The sequence below is a fragment of the Oryx dammah genome, unplaced genomic scaffold (assembly GCF_014754425.2).
Source record: "Oryx dammah isolate SB20612 unplaced genomic scaffold, SCBI_Odam_1.1 HiC_scaffold_27, whole genome shotgun sequence".
NCBI classification, from domain to species: domain Eukaryota; kingdom Metazoa; phylum Chordata; class Mammalia; order Artiodactyla; family Bovidae; genus Oryx; species Oryx dammah.
In genome coordinates this window covers 125,303,615-125,324,522 of record NW_024070211.1, presented here as the reverse complement: position 1 = coordinate 125,324,522, position 20,908 = coordinate 125,303,615, and the positions used below count along the sequence as shown (strand labels likewise).

Genomic DNA, 20,908 nt, shown 5'->3' with positions numbered 1-20,908 from the left:
AGGTCTTTTCTAATGAGTCAGCTCTTTGCATCAGGTGGTCCAGAGCTTCACCTTCAGCATCAGTCCTTCCAATGATCTCTGGATGCATGAAAAGCATGGTTGATTTCCTTTAGGATTGACTGGTTTGATCTCTTTGCAGCCCAAAGGACTCTCAAGAGTCTTCTCCAACACCACAGTTCAAAAGCATCAATTCTTCTGCACTCAGACTTCTTTATTGTCCAACTCTCACATCCATACGTGACTACTGGAAAAACCATAGCTTTGACTATAAGAATTAATACTAATCCTTATCAAACTCTTTGGGAAAAAAAACCAGAAGCTCAAGAATCACTTATAAATTCATTATAAAAGGCCAGCATTACTGAGATATGAATGGCAGACAAGGATACACAAGAAAAAAAGAACTGTAGGCAAATATCCTGATGAAAGTGAAAGTCACTCAGTCATGTTCGACTCTTTTTATGGCCCATGGACTGTAGCCTGCCAAGCTCCTCTGTCCAGGGAATTCTCCAGGCAAGAATACAGGAGTGGGTAGCCATTCCCTTCTCCAGGGGATCTTCCTGATCCAGGGATTGAACCAAACTTGGGTCTCCTGAATTTCAGGCAGATTCTTTACCATCTGAGTTACAGAGAAGCCCATCTCTGATGAACATGGATGGAAGAATTCAAAACAAAGCATTAGCCACTGATTCAAAAAAAGGAACATACACCAGGATCAAGTGTGATTTGTCCCTGTGATGCAAGAATGGTTCAACATATGCAAGTGGTTACCTGTGATACACCATATTAATTACCTGAAAATTAAAAAGTATATGATCTCTGGATGCATGAAAAGCATTTGATAGAAATTCACACCATTTCATGATAGAAATTCTCAACAGACTGAGCACAGAAGGAATGTTCCTCAACATAATAAAAATAGCATATGACAAGTCCACAGCTAACATATTCAATAGTGAAAATCTGAAAGCTTTCTCTCTACATTAGGCACAAAACAAGGGTGTGCAAACTGAGCACTTTTATTCACATAGTACTGGAAGTCCTAGCCATTAGTAAAGAAAAAGAAAATATGGCTAAAACAGAAAGAAAGAAATAAATAATATAATCTCTATTTTCAGATGACATAATATTATATAGATAATATCCAAAAGAATGGACCAAAAAACTTGGAGATAATCAAATTTAGTAAAGATATAGCATACAAAATCAGTATATAAAAATAAGTTATGTGTCTGTATACTAATAAATATCAGAAAAAAAGCCCAGGGAAATAAAATCTATCTTCCCATTGTTCCCCCATCTATTTGCCATGAAATGATGGGACCGGATGCCATGATCTTCATTTTGTGAATGTTGAGTGTTAAGCCAGGTTTTCCATTCTCCTCTTTCACTTTTAGCAAGAGGCTCTTTTGTTCCTCTTCACTTTCTGCCATAAGGGTGGTTGTCATCTGCATATCTGAGGTTATTGATAGCTCTCTTAGCAATCTTCATTCCAGCTTGTGCTTGATCCAGCCTGGCATTTCACAGGATGTATTCTGCATATAAGCTAAATAAGAAAGGTGACAATATACATTCCTGATGTACTCCTTTCCCAATTTGGAACCAGTCTGTATTCCATGTCCAGTTCTAACTGTTGCTTCTTGACAGGCATACAACTTTCTCAGAGGCAGGTAAGGTGATCTGGTATTCTCATCTCTTTAAGATTTTTCTACAGTTTACTGTGATCCACACAGTCATAGGCTTTAGCATAGTCGATGAAGAAGAAATAGATGTTTTTCTGGAACTCTCTTGCTTTTCTATGATCCATCGGATGTTGGTAATTTGATCTTTGGTTCCTCTGCCTTTTCTAAATCCAGCTTTATCATCTGGAAGTTCTTGGTTCACATACATTTGAAGCCTAGCTTTGAGAATTTTGAGCATTAATTTGCTAGCGTATGAGATGAGGGCAATTGTGAGGTAGTTTGAACACTTTTTGGCACTGCTTTTCTTTGGGATTGAAATGAAAACTGACCTTTTCAAGTCCTGTGGTCACTGCTGAGTTTTCCAAATTTGCTAGCATATTGAATATAGCACTTTCACAGAATCATCTTTTAGGACTTGAAAGAGCTCAGCTGGAATTTCATCACTTCCACTAGCTTTGTTCATAGTGATGCTTCCTAAGGCCCACTTGACTTTGCATTCCAGGATATCTGGCTCTAGGTGAGTGATCACACCTTCGTGGTTATCTAGGTCATGAAGATTCTATTGGTATAGTTCTTCTATGTATTCTTGCCACCTTTTCTTAATATCTTCTCCTTTTATTAGGTCCATAGAGTTTCTGACCTTTATTGTGCCCATCTTTGCATGAAGTGTTCCGTTGGTATCTCTAATTTTCTTGAAGAGATCTCTAGTCTTTTCCATTCTATTGTTTTCTTCTATTTCTTTGCACTGATCACTGAGGAAGGCTTTCTTAGCTATCCTTGCTATTCTTCAAAACTCTGCATTCAGATGGATATATCTTTTCTTTTCTCCTTTGCCTTTCACTTCTCTTTTCTCAGCTACCTCTAAGGCCTCCTCAGACAACCATTTTCCCTTTCCTTTTTTGGGGGGGATAGTTTTGATCACTGCCTCCTATACAATGTCATGAACCACCATCCATATTTCTTCAGGCACTCTGTCTATCAGATCTAATCCCTTGAATCTATTTGTTACTTCCACTGTATAGTCATAAGGGATTTGATTTAGGTCATACCTGAATGGTCTAGTGGTTTTTCCTACTTCCTTCAATTTAAGTCTGAATTTGGTGATAAGGAGTTCATGATCTGAGCCACAGTCAGCTCCCCATCTTGTTTTTTGCTGACTGTATAGATCTTTTCCATCTTTGGCTGCAAAGAATATAATCAATCTGATTTCAGTGTTGGCCATCTGGTGATGTCCATGTGTAGAGTACTTTCTTGTGTTGTTGGAAGAGGGTGTTTGCTATGACCACTGTATTCTCTTGGCAAAACTCTATTAGCCTTTGCCCTGCTTCATTCTGTACTCCAAGGCCAAATGTGCCTGTTACTCCAGATGTTTCTTGACTTCCTACTTTTGCATTCCAGTCCCTTATAATGAAAAGGACATCATTTGGGGGTGTTAGTTCTAGGCTCAGCTGGTAAAGAATCTGCCTGCAATGCGGGAGACCTGAGTTTGATCCCTGGGTTGGGAAGATCCTCTGGAGGATAGTCTACAGTATTCTGGCCTGGAGAATTCCATGGACTATATGGTCCATGGGGTCACACAGAGTTGGACACGACTGAGGGAGTTTCACTTTCTAGAAGGTCTTGTAGATCTTCATAGAAACATTCAACTTTAGCTTCTTCAGAATTACTGGTCTTGGCATAGATTTGGATTACTGTGATATTGAATCATTGGCCTTGGCAGTGAACAGAGATCATTCTGTCATTTTTGAGATTGCATCCAAGTACTGCCTTTCAGACTCTCCTGTTGACTGTGATGGCTATTCCATTTCTTCTAAAAAGTTCCTGCCCACAGTTGTAGATATAATGGTCATCTGAGTTAAATTCACCCATTCCAGTCCATTCTAGTTAGCTGATTCCTAAAATGTCAACATTCACTCTTGCCATCTCCTGTTTGACCACTTCTAATTTGCCTTGATTCTTGGATCTAACATTCCAGGTTCCTATGCAATATTGCTCTTTACAGCATTGGACCTTGCTTCTATCATAAGTTAAATCCACAGCTTGGTGTTGTTTTTCCTTTGGCTCCATCTCTTCATTCTTTCTGGAGTTGTTTCATTACTGATCTCCAGTAACATATTGGGCACCTACCAATCTGGGGAGTTCATCTTTCAGTGTCCTATCTTTTTGCCTTTTCATACTGTTCATGGGGTTCTCAAGGCAAGAATACTGAAGTGGTTTACCAATCTCTTCTCCAGTAGACCATGTTTTGTCAGAACTCTCCACCATGATCTGTCTATCTTGAGTGGCCCTACAAGGTATGGCTCATAGTTTCACTGAGTTAGACAAAGCTGTGGTCCATGTGATTAGATTGGTTAGTTTTTTGTGATTGTGGTTTACAGAGTGTCTGCCCTCTGATGGAGAAGTATAAGATGCTTATGGAAGCTCCTGATGGGATAGACTGACTGAGGGGGAAATTGGGTCTTCCTCTGAAGGGCAGGGCCATGCTCAATAAAACTTTAATCCAACTTTCTATTGATGGGTGGAGCTGTGTTCCCTGCCTGCTATTTACCTGGGGCCAAGCTATGGTGGAGGTAATGAAGATAATGGTGACCTCTCTCAAAAGATCTCATGCATGTACTGCTACACTCAGTGCCCCCCAACCCTGCAGCAGGCCACCACCGACCCATGCCGACACTGGACACTCCTGGAAAGTCTGTGACAGTCTCCTGTGGGGTCACTGCTCCTTTCTACTGGGTCCTAGTGTACAAGGTTCTGTTGTGCCCTCCAAGAGTCTATTTCCCAGTCTGGTGTAAGTTCTGGTAGCTCTATGGTGGGGATTATGGCGACCTCCTCCAAGAGGGCTTATGCCATACCCAAGTCTGTGGCACCCAGGGCCCCTATCCCTGCAGTAGACTGTGTGTGTGTGTGTGTGTGTATAAATGATACACTACAGGAGACAGGGATCAAGACCATCCCCATGGAAAAGAAATGCAAAAAAGCAAAATGGCTGTCTGGGGAAGCCTTACAAATAGCTGTGAAAAGAAGAGAGGTGAAAAACAAAGGAGAAAGGGAAAGATATAAGTATCTGAGTGCAAAGTTCCACAGAATAGCAAGAAGAGATAAGAAAGCCTTCTTCAGCGATCAATGCAAAGAAATAGAGGGAAAGAACAGAACGGGAAAGACTAGTGATCTCTTCAAGAAAATTAGAGATACCAAGGGAATATTTCATGCAAAGATGGGCTCGATAAAGGACAGAAATGGTATGGACCTAACAGAAGCAGAAGACATTAAGAAGAGGTGGCAAGAATACACAGAAGAACTGTACAAAAAAGATCTTCACGACCCGAATAATCAAGATGGTGTGATCACTCATCTAGAGCCAGACATCCTGGAATGTGAAGTCAAGTGGGCCTTAGAAAGCATCACTACGAAAAAAGCTAGTGGAGGTGATGGAATTCCAGTTGAGCTATTTCAAATCCTGAAAGATGATGCTGTGAAAGTGCTGCACTCAATATGCCAGTAAATTTGGAAGACTCACCAGTGGCCACAAGACTGAAAAGGTCACTTTTCATTCCAATCCCAAAGAAAGGTAATGCCAAAGAATACTCAAACTACCACACAATTACATTCATCTCACATGCTAGTAAAGTCATGCTCAAAATTCTCCAAGCCAGGCTTCAGCAATATGTGAACCGTGAACTTCCTGATGTTCAAGCTGGTTTTAGAAAAGGCAGAGGAACCAGAAATCAAATTGTCAACATCCGCTGGATCATGGAAAAAGCAACAGAGTTCCAGAAAAACATATACTTCTGCTTTATTGACTATGCCAAAGCTTTTGACTGTGTGGATCACAATAAACTGTGGAAAATTCTGAGAGAGATGGGAATACCAGACCACCTGACCTGCCTCTTGAGAAATCTGTATGCAAGTCAGGAAGCAACAGTTAGAACTGGACATGGAATAACAGACTGGTTCCAAATAGGAAAAGGAGTACGTCAAGGCTGTCAGCCTGCTTATTTAAATTATATGCAGAGTACATCTTGAGAAACGCTGGACTGGAAGAAGCACAAGCTGGAATCAAGACTGCCGGGAGAAATATCAATAACCTCAGATATGCAGATGACACCACCCTCATGGCAGAAAGTGAAGAGGAGCTAAAAAGCCTCTTGATGAAAGTGCAAGAGGAGAGTGAAAAAGTTGGCTTAACACTTAACATTCAGAAAAAGAAGATCATGGCATCTGGTCCTATCACTTCATGGGAAATAGATGGGGAAACAGTGTCAGATTTTATTTTTTTGGTCTCCAAAATCACTGCAGATGGTGACTGCAGCCATGAAATTAAAAGACGCTTACTCCTTGGAAGAAAAGTTATGACCAACATAGATAGCATATTCAAAAGCAGAGACATTACTTTGCTGACTAAGGTCCGTCTACCCAAGGCTATAGTTTTTCCTGTGGTCATGTATGGATGTGAGAGTTAGACTGTGAAGAAGGCTGATTGCTGAAGAATTGATGCTTTTGAACTGTGGTGCTGGAGAAGATTCTTGAGGGTCCCTTGGACTGCAAGGAGATCCAACCAGTCCATTCTGAAGGAGATCAGCCCTGGTTGTTCTTTGGAAGGAATGATGCTAAAGCTTAAACTCTAGTACTTTGGCCACCTCATGCAAAGAGTTGACTCATTCGAAAAGACTCTGATGCTGGGAGGGATTGGGGACAGGGGGAGAAGGGGACGACAGCAGATGAGATGGCTGGATGGCATCCCTGACTCGATGGATGTGAGTCTGAGTGAACTCTGGGAATTGATGATGCACAGGGAGGCCTGGCGTGCTGCAATTCATGGGGTTGCAGAGTCGGACACAACTGAGCAACTGAACTGTACTGAAATAATGGATAATTTTATGCTAATACATTTGGAAACTTAAGGAATTTTATCAATTTCAAGAAAAAGATAACTTACCATCAAGACAAACAGCTAATTGATCCTATATTTAAAATTTTTAAATTGTAGAACTAGCTATTGAGCAACCATTGACAGGAAGACGCTTCTACTGCTGCTGCTAAGTCGGTTCAGTAATGTCCGACTCTGTGCGAACCCACAGAGGGCAGCCTACCAGGCTCTGCCATTCCTGGGACTCTCCAGGCAAGAGCGCTGGAGTGGGTTGCCATTGCCTTCTCCAATGCATGAAAGTGAAAACAGAAAGTGAAGTCGCTCAGTAGTGTCCGACTCTTAGCGACCCCATGGACCACAGCCTACCAGGCTCCTCCATCCATGGGATTTTCCAGACAAGAGTACTGGAGTGGGTTGCCATTGCCTTCTCCAGGAAGATGCTGGAACCTACCAAAAAATGATACTCAACATCCAAAGACAAAGAAGAGACGTCAGTGAGACAGCATGAGGGGCACAATCATGATAAAATCAAATCCACACCCACCAGGTGGGTGACCCACAAATTGGAAACAATAATGCCAAAGAAGTTCTCCCACTTTGTAAAGGTTCTGAACCCCAAATCAGGCATCCAAGCCTGGTGATCCCACAATGACTGGGACTCCCCAGGGAACCTGACCTTGAAAACCAGAGGGATTTGATTATAAGACTTTCACAGGACTGGAGGAAACAGACTCCAGTCTTGAAAAGCACAAACAAAACCCTGTGATACCAAGACTCAGAAGAAAGGAGCAGTGACCCCACAGGAGACTGAAGCAAAACTACCTGCTAGTGTTGGACAGTCTCCTGTGGAGGTTCAGCAGGAGCTCACCACAGGAACGGGGTCACCAGTCTCCCATGGTGTAAACCTTCTTGGAGGTCTCTATTGAAAAGAAAGTGAAGTCGCTCAGTCATGTCGGACTCTTTGAGACCCCATGGACTGTAGCCTACCTGGCTTCTCCATCCCATGTGATTTTCCAGGCAAGAATACCAGAGTGGGTTGCCATTTCATTCTCTAGGGGATCTTCCTGACCCAGGGATCGAACCCAGGTCTCCTGAATTTCAGCCTCTGAGCCACCAGGGAAGCTTACAATACAGTAATCTGCTCAGTTGTGCCCGACTCTTTGTGACCCCATGGACTGCAGTCCACCAGGCTCCTCTGTCCATGAGATTTTCCAGGCAAGGATACTGGAGTGTGTTGCCATTTCCTTCTCCAGGGGATAAGCATAAAGCCTTGGGTTGTCTCCAGCCAAAAAACCTAGGAGGGAGCACAACCCCACCCATCAGCAGATAATTGGATTAAAGTTTTACTGAGCAAGGCCCTGCCCACCAGAGCAAGACCCAATTTTTCCCACCACCAGTCTCTCCCATCAGGAAGCTTACATAAACCTCTTAACCTCCTCTATCAGAGGGCAGACAGAAGAAGAACCACATCCCCATAGTGACTAAAGCAAAAAGCAAATTACAGAAAGTTAATCAGTGTGAAAAAGCAGAAAGTTAGGTCCCAGGTAAAGGGACAATAAAAAATCCCAGAAAAACAACTAAATGAAATGGATATAGGCAATCTTCCAGAAAAACAATTCAGAATAATGATTATGAAGATGATTTAGAATCTCAGAAACAGAATGGAGGCAATTATTGAGAAGATGCAAGAAATGTTTATCAAAGACCTAGAAGAACTAAAGAACAAATAGATGAATAATACACTAGAAGGAATTAGTAGCAGAACAGCAACTGAGGCAGAACAACAGAATGGCTGAAATCAGTGCCACAGAACAGAATATAGAAAAAAAAGAATGAAAAGAAATGAAAACAGCCGAAGAGACCTCTGGGACATTAAATGCACCAACATTTGCATTATAGGGGTCCCTGAAGGAGAAGAGAAAGAGAAAGGACCCGAGAAAATACTTGAAAAGGTAACAGCTGAAAACTTCCCTAACATGGGGAAGGAAATAGTCAACCAAGTCCAGGAAGCACAGAGTGCCAGGCAGGATAAATAAAAGGAGGAACACACTGAGAAACACAGTATTCAAACTAACAAGAATTAAAGACAAAGATAAAATATTAAAAACAAGGGGAAAATGACAAATAACATACAAGGGAACTCACATCAGGCTATCAGCTGATTTCTCAACAGAAACTCTACAAGCCAGAATGGAATGGCATGATATATTTAAAGTGATGAAAGGGAAGAACCTACAACCAAAAATATTCTACTGAGCAAGACTCTTTCAGATCTGATGGAGGAATCAAAAGCTTTCCAGACAAGCAAATGTGAAGATAATTCAGCACCACCAAACCAGCATTACAATAAATGTTAAAGGAATTTCTCTAGGCAGGAAACAAGGAAAAGACTTATCTATAGAAAATTAACCTAAAACAATTAAGGAACCGAGCTGGGATCTCCTGCAATGCACGCAGATTCTTTACCAGCTGAGCTACCAGGGAAGCCCATATATATCCAAATGTAAATGGATTAAGTACACCAATCAAAAGACATAGATTGGCTAAGGAGATGAAAACATGTGCATGTATTCACTTCCACTTACCACATCACTCTGCTTGATCCCCCCAAATTGTATGTAATTATTTTATATTGTTAGGTTAATGATGTTCCCATTATGTCTTGTGATTGTACTTATCTTTATTTTTTGGCTGGCTATTGATTGTGAAAACTGATCAACATCTTTCACTACAGCAATTATGTAACTATTACTCAATACCACTGTATCATGACTGGTTAACAGAAAAATAACAGAATTCTGTATCACCAAAACTACCACTTAATAGAAAAACCTGTAATAACTTTTTAAAATCCAGATGCTAATCAGAAGTATCTTGGAATTTTTTGAAAAATACAAATGCCCAGGTATGGCTTTTCCTTTTGCCAGGGCTCCAGATATGTTTCTAATGAGCAGTCATGTTTAAAAACAACTGGACTATATGAAGCCATTTTACTTTTGTCTAGTTTGTTTCACTTTTTAATTTCAGTGCCCCCATTTCATTTGGTTTATGATTTCCAATTTTTCCATCTCTGTTTTTTATGTTCTTTCTCAAGCCTTTATCATGTGTAGTAGAAAACCTCTTGTATACATATATATAAATAATATGTATAATATATATTTTAGAAAACATGAATTTCTGCCTAACTAAAATATTTATGACATTTTGATTCTACTTGTTTGGTTTACTGTAAATAGGATACTAGATTTCTAATTTAAAAAATAGATATGCAACAAGCAACAAAGGCTTATTGTATAGCACAGGGAACTATAGTTAATATCTTGTAATACCTTATAATGGAAAATAATTTTAAAATATTATATGTATATATTATAACTGAATCACACACAAAAAAGAATTCTACTTTTTTAAATTTAGTAATGTTTATCTTTTTGCCAATTGTCCTAAATATCCTATGGACTTCTAATAACAATATATGAAACACAGAATTTAAACATATTTGTGTAGGATATTTATTAATGACATCATTCAAGATGCTACTATTCTTATTCTTTTCTGAACTAGATAAAATATTCTCAGAGAAATGTTAATATGTCTCACCATGATTATATACTTTTTTCATTTCCCTTTTATTTTTTCTGATTTTTGCTTTATGTATCTTTGTTGTTAGGTGTCTAATGGTTTATGATATCTATCTTCTTTGTGAATTGTATCTTTTACCATTAAAAATATTCATTTTCATCAAAAATAAATAAAAAAAAAACAAATTCAACAGACTTTAAAATTGAAAAAATAATGTTTAAATTGTAATTAAGAACTACCTAACAAAGTAACTCCTAGCCCAGATAGCTTCACAAATAAATTCTATACAATGTGTAAGGGGAAAAAAAAATCATCCCAATACTCTACCTAGCTGTTCCAGAAGAAAATAAAGGATGAAACACTAATGAGAACAACCATAGCACAACCATGTCAAAAAGGTATGAGAAGTGAAAATTATAAGCTAATCACTGTCATCACTATAGAAGCAAGAAATTAAAAACAAAACTTAAGTAGACTGAATCCAGGTGCAGAGAAAAATAATACATAATGATCATATGATTATTACTTGAAGTAAGAAAAGATTGGGTTTCCCTGGTAGCTCAGATGGTAGAGAATCTGCTTGCAATGCAGGAGACCTGGATTCAATCCATAGATTGGGAAGATTCCCTGGAAAAGAGAATGGCAACCCACTCTACTTTGGTATTCTTGCTTGGAGAATTACATGGATTTGGGAGCCTGGCAAGCTACAATCCATGGGGTCACCAAGAGACAGACTCAACTGAGTGACTAACACTTGCACTTTCTTTCAAGAAAAGATTGGAGCAACATTTTGAAAAATCAACATAATTCATTAACTAGATAAAGGAAAAAAATCATATAACCATCTCAATAGATGTAAAACAAAAGCAAAACCCAGGTGGAAAAAACTCAACATCCATTCGTAATGAAAGATTTTACTTAGCAGCTTAAGGCTTTAAGACAACATCCTTAATACGCTAAGATCCAAAAATAAAAAGAAAAAAATAAGTAGACATTTTTGTTAAGTTTTCACTCTCAGATTGGGAATAAAAAACTGCCTTGTTCAACACATCCTAATGCTACTAGACAGTTAAAAAAAAAAAAAAAATATATATATATATATATATAAATAGATAAAGGGTTGAAGAGGAAGAAATACTGACACTTGTAAGAAGCAATAATATATGTAGAAAGTCTAAAATAATCTGCAAATGAATTATTAGGAATAATAATTGGGGTTACCCAGGTTTCTGACTAATATAGAAAACAATTTTATTTCATTAGACTATTGATAAATATAAAAATACAAATTAAAAGATACTCTTTAAAATATTAAAAAATTAGCTCCCAGGAATAAATCCAATGGAGATATATTTAAGACACAAAAGCATAAATATTATTGAGAGAAATTAAAGGAAACTTAAATATATTCTTGTAAAATTTATATGGAAAGGCAAAGGGCCAAATACTCTACTTGCTTTACTGGATATCAAGATATGTTAAAAGGCTTTTGGAATTAGGACAGTGGAGTATTGGTTTGATAAGAAGATGGTAGGGAACTGCACTAACATATACAAATATATATATATAAACATATATATATATATATATAAACTATATCAGAAATCAAGATAATTACAGTATTTTGTGAGAAGAGAGAATATTGATTGGGAGTGTGTATAACTAGGTTTTCCTTCTACTAGATTTGCAACGTTCTATTTCTCCTATACTGTGGTTTCATGGGTGTTTTCCTTTGTTAATTCATTAAGCTGTATATTGCTTTGTAATCTTTTCTGATTATGTTTTACTTCAATTTAAAGAATATACAAAAGTAAAACATGAGTGAAATTTATTTCTGAAATAGGAAAATAGTATATGATAGAATCTATCATATCAATATGATCCTTATAAATCAAAGGAGAAAGTATCACATGATTATATCAATAGGTTCTAGAAAAGATTTTTAAAACGACTTTATTTCATAAAATAAATTCATAATTTCATCTTCAGCTGTAACATTCCTAATAAGATAGAAAAACATTATTTAAAGATAATAAAGGTATATTTACCAAAAGCAATGGCAAATATCCTAAATGGTGAAACATCAAAACTATTTCAGGTAAAACCACAAATTTAACAGGCATATTGTTAACTACCATGCCACTTATATTGGAAGTTCCAGTAATTGTTTTTAGAAAGGATATTAAGATGAGTACAAACACTTGGGAATTTTTAAGAATTTTCTCACATAATCATTTATTAAGAAAAAATATATGAAAAAATGTTAAAAATTAACAAGAGATTTTCATAAGGTAATTCAATAAAAAATGAAAAACTTTACTGTGTTTCTCTAGCATTAGGAACCTATTTAGACATGAATATAGAAAAATATTTATAAAAATGATAAAATTACTTAGGAATAAACTCATGTACATTACCAATCTATATCATGTTTCACATATTTATGTGTCATATATGTATATAATAAAACAATATTCAAGGCAACTTCTCCATAGAAAGGCACTCAATATTTAAAGAATAATTAATATTAAAAGTATCAATTTTCTCAAAATTAAAGTAGAAAATTCCTTCTCCTCCTTCATGTCTTAATTATGCCTATTCTGTAAAGGCTTCTCTGAGGACCCTAGGTAGACCTAGGCACTGTCTTCTTTATATTTCCTCTGATATGTATGCACACCTACTTTCTTTATTGTACTTACCTTATTGGGTTGTGATTATTGGCATGTCTATCTCCTTACTACAATACAACTAAACTATGGATTTTCTTTTTTCACTCTTTAGCATGATACTTGGCATGAATCAGGTGCTCAATAAATGTTAGTTGAAAAAATGAATTAACAGACTGCGTGATTTACTCAATAGCCGTTGATATTTACCTGGTTTGCAAAACAGGCTTGGTCTCTTTGATCTTCCATTCCAGTCAACATTTATCTCCTTCTACATAATACAAATAATAAAACAAATATTTTCAAATAATTATTTCCAGGATCTGATCATCTATTATTTATATATTTAAAACACAAATATTTATGATTTTTGAGAACTTCTCTTAAATGTAATTTTTTAAAATGCACACATTTTGATAGTTATATTACATCTATTATTTACAGAATTAAGCACGTTTACAGCTATATTATAGGAGGGCCACAAGGCTGTGCACATGTGGTAATTTGCAAAGACTCAGAGGACTCAGAATATAGTTGTATTCACATCTAATATTTATTATATTAATAGTAAAAGGATACACTATAGACTAAGTAAGGGGGAAAGACAGCAGGAGTCTGGGAAAATAAAAGCACAGTTGCTTTCTCCTGCCTGTGAAAGGACACATATGAACATGCTCTTTTCTCCAGCAATAAAAGTACATGTATGTAATGTTTTGGCCTCAGAAATCCATTAGAAACTCAGCACTTAAGGTTTTTATTGAAGGTTCATCATGAAGACATCCTCTGCCTAATGCATATCTGAAATTCTAGCCTCCCAGAAGGAAATCAGATGTTCAACAAAAATCATATTTTCTGCAGAGTCTAGGTCCATGTATGTACCTGTTCAGTTAGGGAATTTTCATATCAGTTAGAGAATGTTAGAAAAGCGAAGTTCCCAAACACTAGCCACGGGCCAGTCTTGCAAGCAAGCCACTACAAAGTCAGCAGTCTCAAGCCTGTTCTTTTCTGCACAATATCATTTACTGTTAAATTAACTATCTTTGGAGTGCACTGATTAGTAAGGAAGCTAACTCAATGGAATAAATGAACAGGTACTTTTTTTTTTTTTTTTAACACCAAAAGAATAAACATTTAAGTAGAGCTGGAAGGCAGAGTGCAGATTCTCTGAATATATGAGAGATTGAGAGCAGTGAATCAGGTGCAACAGACTTTTTCTTTTTGAGGGGCTACACTGTGTAGCTTGCAGGATCATAAGTTCCAGACCAGGTATGAAACCCAGACCTCCAACAGTGAAATGCCAAGTCCTAACCACTGGAATGCCAGGAAATTTCACAATAGGCTTTAAAAATAAAATTTTTTAAACTGAAGGATAATTGCTTTACAGAATTTTGTGGTTTTCTGTCATATATCAACAAGAATCAGCCATAGGTACACTCATGTCTCCTCCCTCCCATCCCACCTTTCAGCCTGTCACAGAGCCCCTGTTTGAGTTGCCTGAGTCATACATCAAATTCCCATTGGCTATCTCTTTTACATATGGGATTATAAATTTCTATGTTACTCTCTGCATATCTCCCCTTCTCCCTCCTCTTATCCCACCATGTCCATAGGTCTGTTCTCTATGTCTGTTTCTCTACTGCAGCTCTGAAAATAAATTCATCAGTGCCATCTCTTCAGATTACATATATATGTGTCAGTATAATATATTTGGACTTCCCTGATGGTTCAGACGGTAAAGCGTCTGTCTACATTGTGGGAGACCTGGGTTCGATCCTTGGGTTGGGAAGATATCCTGGAGAAGGAAATGGCAATCCACTCCAGTACTACTGCCTGGAAAATCCCATGGACAGAGGAGCCTCGTAGGCTACAGTCCATGCGGTCACAAGAAGTCGGAAACGACTGAGTGACTTCACTTTCACTTTTTATACTATATTTATATTTCTTTTTCTGACTTACTTCACTTTGTATAATAGGTTCCAGTTTCGTCCACCTCATTAAATAGATTCAGATGTGTTCCTTTTTATGGCTGAGTAGTATTCCGTTGTATATATGTACCATAGCTTCTTTATCCATTCATCTGTCAATGGACATCTAGGTTGCTTCCATGTTCTAGATATTGTATAAAGTGCAGCAATAAACACTGGGAGGACATGTGTCTTTTTCAATTTTGATTTCCTCAGGGTATATGTCTAGGAGTAGTATTGCTGGGTCATATGGTGGTTTTATTCCTAGCTTTTTAAGGAGTCTCCATACTGTCTTCCTTAGTGGCTATATCAGTTCACATTCCCACCAGCAATGCGAGAGCATTCCCTTTTCTCCACACCCTCTCCGGCATTTATTGTTTGTAGACTTTTCAATGATGGGCATTCTGACTGGTGTGAGGTGGTATCTCATTTTAGTTTTGACTTGCATTTATTTAGTAATGAGTGATGTTAAGCATCTTTTCATGTGCTTGCTAGCCATCTGTATGTCTTCTTTGGAGAAATGTTTCTTCAGGTTCCTTTCCCACTTTTTGACTGGGTTGTTTGCTTTCCTGGTATTGAGTTGTATGAGCTGCTTGTACATTTTGAAATTAATTCTTTATCATTGTTCCCTTTGCTATCATTTTCTTCCATTCCAAGTGCTGTCTTTTCACCTTGTTTGTAGTTTCCTTTGCTGTGCAAAAGCTTTTAAGTTTTATTAGGTCCAATTTGTTTATTTTTGTTTTTATTTCCATTACTCTAGGATGTGGGTCACAGAAGATCTTGCTTTGATTTATGTCATTGAGTGTTCTGCCTATAAGAGTTTAATAGTTTCTGATCTTACATTTAGGCTTTTAATCCATTTTGAGTAATCCATATCTTTGTGTATGGCATTAGGAAGTATTCTAATTTCATTTTTTGCATGTAGCTGACCAGTTTTCCCAGCACCACTTATTGAAGAGGCTGGTTTGCCCCATTGTATATTTTTGCCTCCTTTGTCAAAAATAAGGTACCTATAGGTATGTAGGTTTATCTCTGGGTTCTCTATCTTATTCCAATGGTCAATATTTCTGTTTTTGTGCCAGTACCATACTGTCTTGATAACTGTAGCATTTAAGTATAGTCTGAAGTTAGGAAGGTTGATTCTTCCAGTTCCATCCTTCTTTCTCAACACTGCTCTGGCTATTCCATATGAATCATGAAATTTTTTGTTCTAGTTCTGTGAAAAATGTCATTGGTAATTTGATAGGGATCACACTGAATCTGTAGATTGCATTTGGTAGTATAGTCATTTTCAAAATATTGATTCATCCTACCCAGGAACATGGAATATCTCTCCATCTCTTTATGTCATCTTTGACTTCTTTCATCAGTGTCATGGTTTTCTGTATACAGGTCTTTTGTCTCCTTAGGTAGGTTTATTCCTAGATATTTTATTCTTTTTGTTGCAATGGTGAATGGTATTGACTCCTTAATTCTTTTCTGATTTTTCAATGCTAGTATATAGGAGTGCTAATGATTTCTGTGTGTTGACCTTGTATCCTGCAACTTTGTTGAATTTGTTGATTACTAGAGCTAATCAGTGAATTCACAATAGACATTTTAAATTCCCAGATCCAAGAGTTGAACACAGGCCATCAGACATACATTTTCTGACAGTGGTAAGCTTTGTACAACATGTTGGAAACAGGATGTAATACTTTTCATAATAAAATTCTAATGGTATTTCTCATAATAAACTAGATATTTGTGGATGTTTAATATTCATTTTCAAGAAATATGGTTGGCCAATTTAAGAATACACACATTACTCAAAAAAGGTCAATAATAAAATGTATTTTAAAAAGTTTCTCATTTTTTTGTGGTTGTTTTGGTTTTTAGTAAATGACATAGTCTTTAATATTTGTTGGGCAATATAAGGACTTTAGATGTTAAGAGTTAGTAAAAAAAAATTCTTTTTCATGCTTAATGTGGTTATTAACACAGCAGAACATTGAAACATAAACTGCTTGTTCATAATAAAACTGTGCTACAGAAAAGCATATTATATTAATCACACATTTATGAATTTATATAATGGACTCTTTGAAAATTATGCATTAGAGGACATGGAAGATGATGCTACTTTCTACTGTAATCAAATAGAATTCATTTAGAAAAATTTTAATAAATTTCCAGTATACTGAAATCTCTTTCAAATCATGTTAACTTTTTAAGAGTTCAACCAGTTAACACTGCGCTGCTAACATAATGGAAGATGTGGTTTTTGACTCCTGTGATAGCAAGTTGGCAACCCCTAGAGAAAGGTATCTGTGTATCTATGTTATACCCAGATGTCACACCCTTAACTTTTGCTGGTAACTTTTCAAAAGCAATTAACTGATCATTAGTCAAAAGGCAATGGGAAGAGATGGTCTGTCTCAGAACAATCTATCAGCACTATCCAAAGCCCAATCAAATAATCCTAATTTGATACTTTCTCTCAAGGTTGCAGGTATGTACCATGAACTATATGGTGCAGCCTATTCTGGGGAATTTTATGATGTAATTAATTTCAGTGAGTAAAGTTGTTCTATATAGTTGCTTCATGAATGAATGTTTTTAACCAATGATGATCATAAAACAGTACTTCATTTATTATTTGCATTTGGAGCAAAGGAAATATTATATACCTCAACTTTTGAATGATTCAAATACATCAGTGAAGATCTGGGAAAATTTCTTGTAGCTGAATTCTGAGGTGAAATCATTGAATCTTGAGTTGAGACAAAAGGCTCCCCTGGACAAAGAAGAGAAACAAATTACATACAAAATTGCTGGATTAAGGATGAATGTTCATGAAAAGAACTGATTCAATGTTCTCCCTGCTGACTGAGCTCAATCACTGGGTTACATCAATCAGGGATTCACCTGAGTTAAGGAAGTATCACCAAGAATAACATGTGCTTTGCTGATGGTCAGTGCCTACAAATTTCCAATGGCTCACCACTGCCCTCAAAACCAAGTCTGAGATCCTCAACCTCTGATCCTAATTCATATACTACTATGCCAATTTAATTCCTATAATCATAAACCACTGGCAGATTTAACTGGATATTTGCATTTCATTCAGTCTGCAATGGAAAATCATTTACAACTTGAATAGGGGAATAACCAAAACTGTGTTTTAAGAAAATTGCTTTTATACCAAAACATATAGTAGATTAAAAAGAAGAGGAAGAGGATGGGGAAAGATTACTGAAATATTCAAGGATGAACAAAACACAGTCAGCAGTTGTGGGAATGGAAAAGAGGAGAGGGGAAAAGGAATTAAGGAGGTAGGTTAGACAGAGACTGGTAATATTGGGATACAAAATTTAAGAAAGAGGAAGAGTCAAAGATTAGTCAAGTTTTGTGCCTGGGTAAAAACAGGAGGATGAAGAATTTGATTTTTGTATTGAATCTGAGGTGGTCATTGGGTACTACATGGAGGGTTCTAGCATTTTCTATGTGTGTATACTGTAGGATATGCATGGAAGTGCTTTGAGTGACTTCCAGAAATCTAACAACATGCAGAAAAACTTAGCTTTCGTATATTCCACTCAAGAGGAGATACAAATTAGGATATACTGTCTATGAGGAATATATGGCAGTGGAACACGAGGGCCCTCCTGGGAAGTGCTCTGTATTGTAACCTACTGAACCATAGTATGTCAGTACCTTACTCTATTTATCACTGGAACAGTTACAGCAGGTATTCTAACTTGCCCACACCTCAAAATTTTCAAAAATCATCCTCATCAAGCAATCATTCAAATATATAGGCTAATTAAAAAATCAAAATTCATAGATAGTTTCATATCATGCTTTATTTTCCCAAAAAACATGATTTTTATAATCAAATAAAACAACTTGAGAAACTATATGGTGAAACCATAATTAGGTACTTAACAAATCACAGAACAATTATGAAATGTTTTTTATTTTCTTACCTCTATCATCAAAAACACTTGGTTTTTCACTTGTCTCTCCATCTTTCTAAATGGCAAAACATTAACGATAAGAACACTCATTAATAACTTTACTTCTTAAAGAGATTTGCCTTCCATCAATCAACCAAATTAATACAGATTTTCTTGTCTTTAATCTTCTAACTTTCTCATGAAAACTTAATACCAGCCTCCTAGGGTATCTTCTACAGGTAGGTACTAGTTCTATAGGTATTTCACTAGTTCAAAATTGAGTTTAGTATGTGGCCAGTGGGGAAGATCCCCTGGAGAAGGAAATGGCAACCCACTCCAGTACTCTTGCCTGGAAAATTCCATGGACAGAGGAGCCTTGTAGGCTATAGTCCATGGGGTCGCAAAGAGTCGGACACGACTGAGTGACTTCACTTCTTCTTCCGTTATTCCATACTTTGTTTAAATTCATGGTAATCTATTTAATGGCTGATTCTAAAAACTTTAGTCATTTGCTTTGTTTCAGGGAAATACAATCCAAACTATTCTAATCCAATTAATGCTTTAAAAACACATTGCTTAGAATCAAAATAAAATGTATCATTCCATATTCTTTACTTACTGTAAAACATTTTGTGTGTGTGTCTGTCTGCTTTCCTAAACAATCAGTCCACAAGAGGAAAGATTATGTATCCTATGACCGGTTTATTCATTTTCCCTTCCTTCTGGAAAAAGCCACAGGGCTTTGGCCAACAGATGCTCAATAGATATTAGATATTATCATTGCAGTTGCTAAATGATTGTTTGGATTAATTTCTGCAAATTACATAGTGAGTTTAGCACAAAGGTAAATCAACACATATAGGGGAAAGGATCAGTTCTCAGAAATAGACCCTAATATACCTAACAGATAAGTTAACATGCTAGAGAAGGAGGTGGTTCATAGAAGTAACAGTTAACTAGATAAATTAATAATCAGCATATAAAAGTTTGAGACATAATTTTATACCTTTTGTTCAGCATCATCTTGTGCATCTGGATGACAAACAACAGCAGGTACAGATTTTTTGGCAACATTCTTTGAACTACTTAGAGATCGCTGAAGAGTGTTTGTGCAGGGTCCTAAAAGTAAATGGAAGAGAAACAGCATATTTTTAAAAATAACTCACTGAAGTATAATTGAAGTAACATAAACTGTACTTATTTTAACTGTATGGCTTCCTGAATTTAAAAATATGCTCATAACTGTGAAGCCATCACTACAACCAAAATAAAACTTATAACACCCTCTGAAAGTTCTCATTCATTTTTGTAATCCATCTATCTCTTTCTTCGCATTCTCTGACAACACTGCTCTGTACTTCTAACACAAGATTTATTTGCATTTTCTAGAATTTTGATAGGAATGTTATCATATAGTATGTATTCTTTTTATGCCTAGCTTCTTTCACTCAACATAATATTGTATGTTTTAAAAATTCATTCCTTTTATTTATAAAAATTATTCCATTGCAGTGGATGTGTCACAATTATTTTTATCTACTCCCCTGTTGTTTGGGATTTACAGTTTTGGCAACTTACAAATATTTATGAATTTACCTGTGCAAGTTTTTGTGAGTATATGTTTTCATTTTTATTGAGTAAATACATAGTAGTAGATGGCTAGGTCATATGGTAGGTATATGTCTAATTTTTAAGAAATGTCAAAGTGTTTTCCAAAGTGGTTGTACCATACCATACTATTCAGCAGTGTATCAAAGTTTTAATTCTTCCACAACCTTGTCACACTTAATAGGCAGAAGAAAAGAAATAAGATCCAAGTGAAAAGGAAATAGAAAAACAAGAGAAAATAAACAGTTTAAATAAAACTGGTAAGTCAGACCGATCAGGAAAAAAAAAACACAGAGATAATGGCATAACAGAGTCTACAGATAATGCTAAAAATAATGAATTATGAAAAGGTATAGCAATAAGTTATAAAATGAGATATATTTTCCCTCAAAAACAAAAAATGACCAAACTGCATTCATTAACAAATAGAAAATATGAAGAACATCATATCTATTTAATAAATGGAATGTGTACTTTAAAATATTTCCACAAAGAAAACTCTAGGCTCAAATTACTTTCCTTCTGAATTATACAACATACTAAAGGAAGAATTTACACTGATTCTACACAAATTCATCCAGAAAAATGAAGAGGAGTGAAC

General features: G+C 36.4%; 1 protein-coding gene across 1 annotated transcript in view; it reads right to left on the bottom strand.

Moving 5' to 3' along the window:
- Window positions 1–20,908, bottom strand: part of FSIP2 (fibrous sheath interacting protein 2) — a 138,260-nt gene that overhangs the window by 71,757 nt on the left and 45,595 nt on the right. The window contains exons 10-13 of the mRNA XM_040227942.1: window positions 19,706–19,818; window positions 18,730–18,775; window positions 17,431–17,537; window positions 13,008–13,068 (exon numbers count right to left, since the gene is read on the bottom strand). Of these exons, the coding sequence (XP_040083876.1) occupies window positions 13,008–13,068; window positions 17,431–17,537; window positions 18,730–18,775; window positions 19,706–19,818 (327 nt within the window). The remainder of the gene's footprint in view (window positions 1–13,007; window positions 13,069–17,430; window positions 17,538–18,729; window positions 18,776–19,705; window positions 19,819–20,908) is intronic.